Source organism: Geospiza fortis, unplaced genomic scaffold (assembly GCF_000277835.1).
Source record: "Geospiza fortis unplaced genomic scaffold, GeoFor_1.0 scaffold1056, whole genome shotgun sequence".
NCBI lineage: Eukaryota > Metazoa > Chordata > Aves > Passeriformes > Thraupidae > Geospiza > Geospiza fortis.
Genome location: NW_005054680.1, coordinates 17637 through 18614, shown reverse-complemented (window position 1 = coordinate 18614; position 978 = coordinate 17637). Strand labels below are relative to the sequence as shown.

General features: G+C 65.1%; 1 protein-coding gene across 1 annotated transcript in view; it reads right to left on the bottom strand.

Annotated features, from left to right (window-relative positions):
- LOC102044267 (myosin-6-like) overlaps nucleotides 1-971 on the bottom strand; it is a 23231-nt gene extending 22260 nt beyond the window's left edge. Inside the window, exons 1-2 of the mRNA XM_031065099.1 lie at nucleotides 967-971; nucleotides 27-63 (exon numbers count right to left, since the gene is read on the bottom strand). Of these exons, the coding sequence (XP_030920959.1) occupies nucleotides 27-63; nucleotides 967-971 (42 nt within the window). The remainder of the gene's footprint in view (nucleotides 1-26; nucleotides 64-966) is intronic.
- Between the last annotated feature and the right edge of the window lie 7 nt (nucleotides 972-978).

The window sequence follows — 978 nt, the reverse complement described above, 5'->3', positions numbered from 1 at the left end:
CCCCCAGCACAGATCCCCGCCCTCACCTGCAGTCCGTAGGTCGGGTGGGTCGGATGGAGGGATCTGGGGGGGCATGGGGCGTGAGGGGCTGCACCCCACAGAGACCCCCGTGCCCCCCACAGACCCCCTGTGCCCCCCATAGAATCGCCACGACCCCACAAACCCCGTGTGCACCCCATAGAATCGCCGTGACCCCGTAAACACCGTGCGTGCCCCATAGAAGCCCTGTGACCCCACAGCCTTCGCGTGCACCCCACAGATCCCGTGCGACCCACAGACCCCTGTACCCCCCGTAGAACCCACAGCCGTCCCGTGCACCCCACAGATCCCCTGTGCCCCAGAGAGACTCCCAAGCACCCCACAGACCCCTGTGCCCCCCAGAGAACCTATGTGCGCCCCATAGAATCGCCGTGACCCCATAAGCCCCACAGCCTTCGCGTGCACCCCATAGGTCCTGTGAGACCCACAGAACCCCTGTGCCCCCCATAAAATCCCTGTGACCCCATAAGCCCCACAGACCCCCCCGTGCACCCCACAGAGACCTCCACCCACCCCATAGACCCCTGTACCCCATAGATCCCCTGTGCACCCCATAGACCCCTGTGCACCCCACAGAGATCCCATGTGTGCCCCATAGAATCCTTGTGACCCCACAGACCCCCATGCACCCCACAGAGGCCCCCGGTGCACCCCACAACCCACCCTGTGCCCCATAGAGACCCCCACCCACCCCATAGATCCCCACCCACCCCACAACCCTCTCTGTACCCCACAGAGGCCCCTCTGCCCCACAGAGACCCCCACCCACCCCATAGATCCTTGTGCACCCCACAACACACCCTGAGCCCCACAGAGACCCTGGGTGAACCCCATAACCCACCGTGTGCCCCATAGATGCCCCGTGCACCCCACAACCCTCTCAGTGCCCCACAGAGGCCGTTATGCACCCCACAGACCCCCACTCACCCCATAGACCCC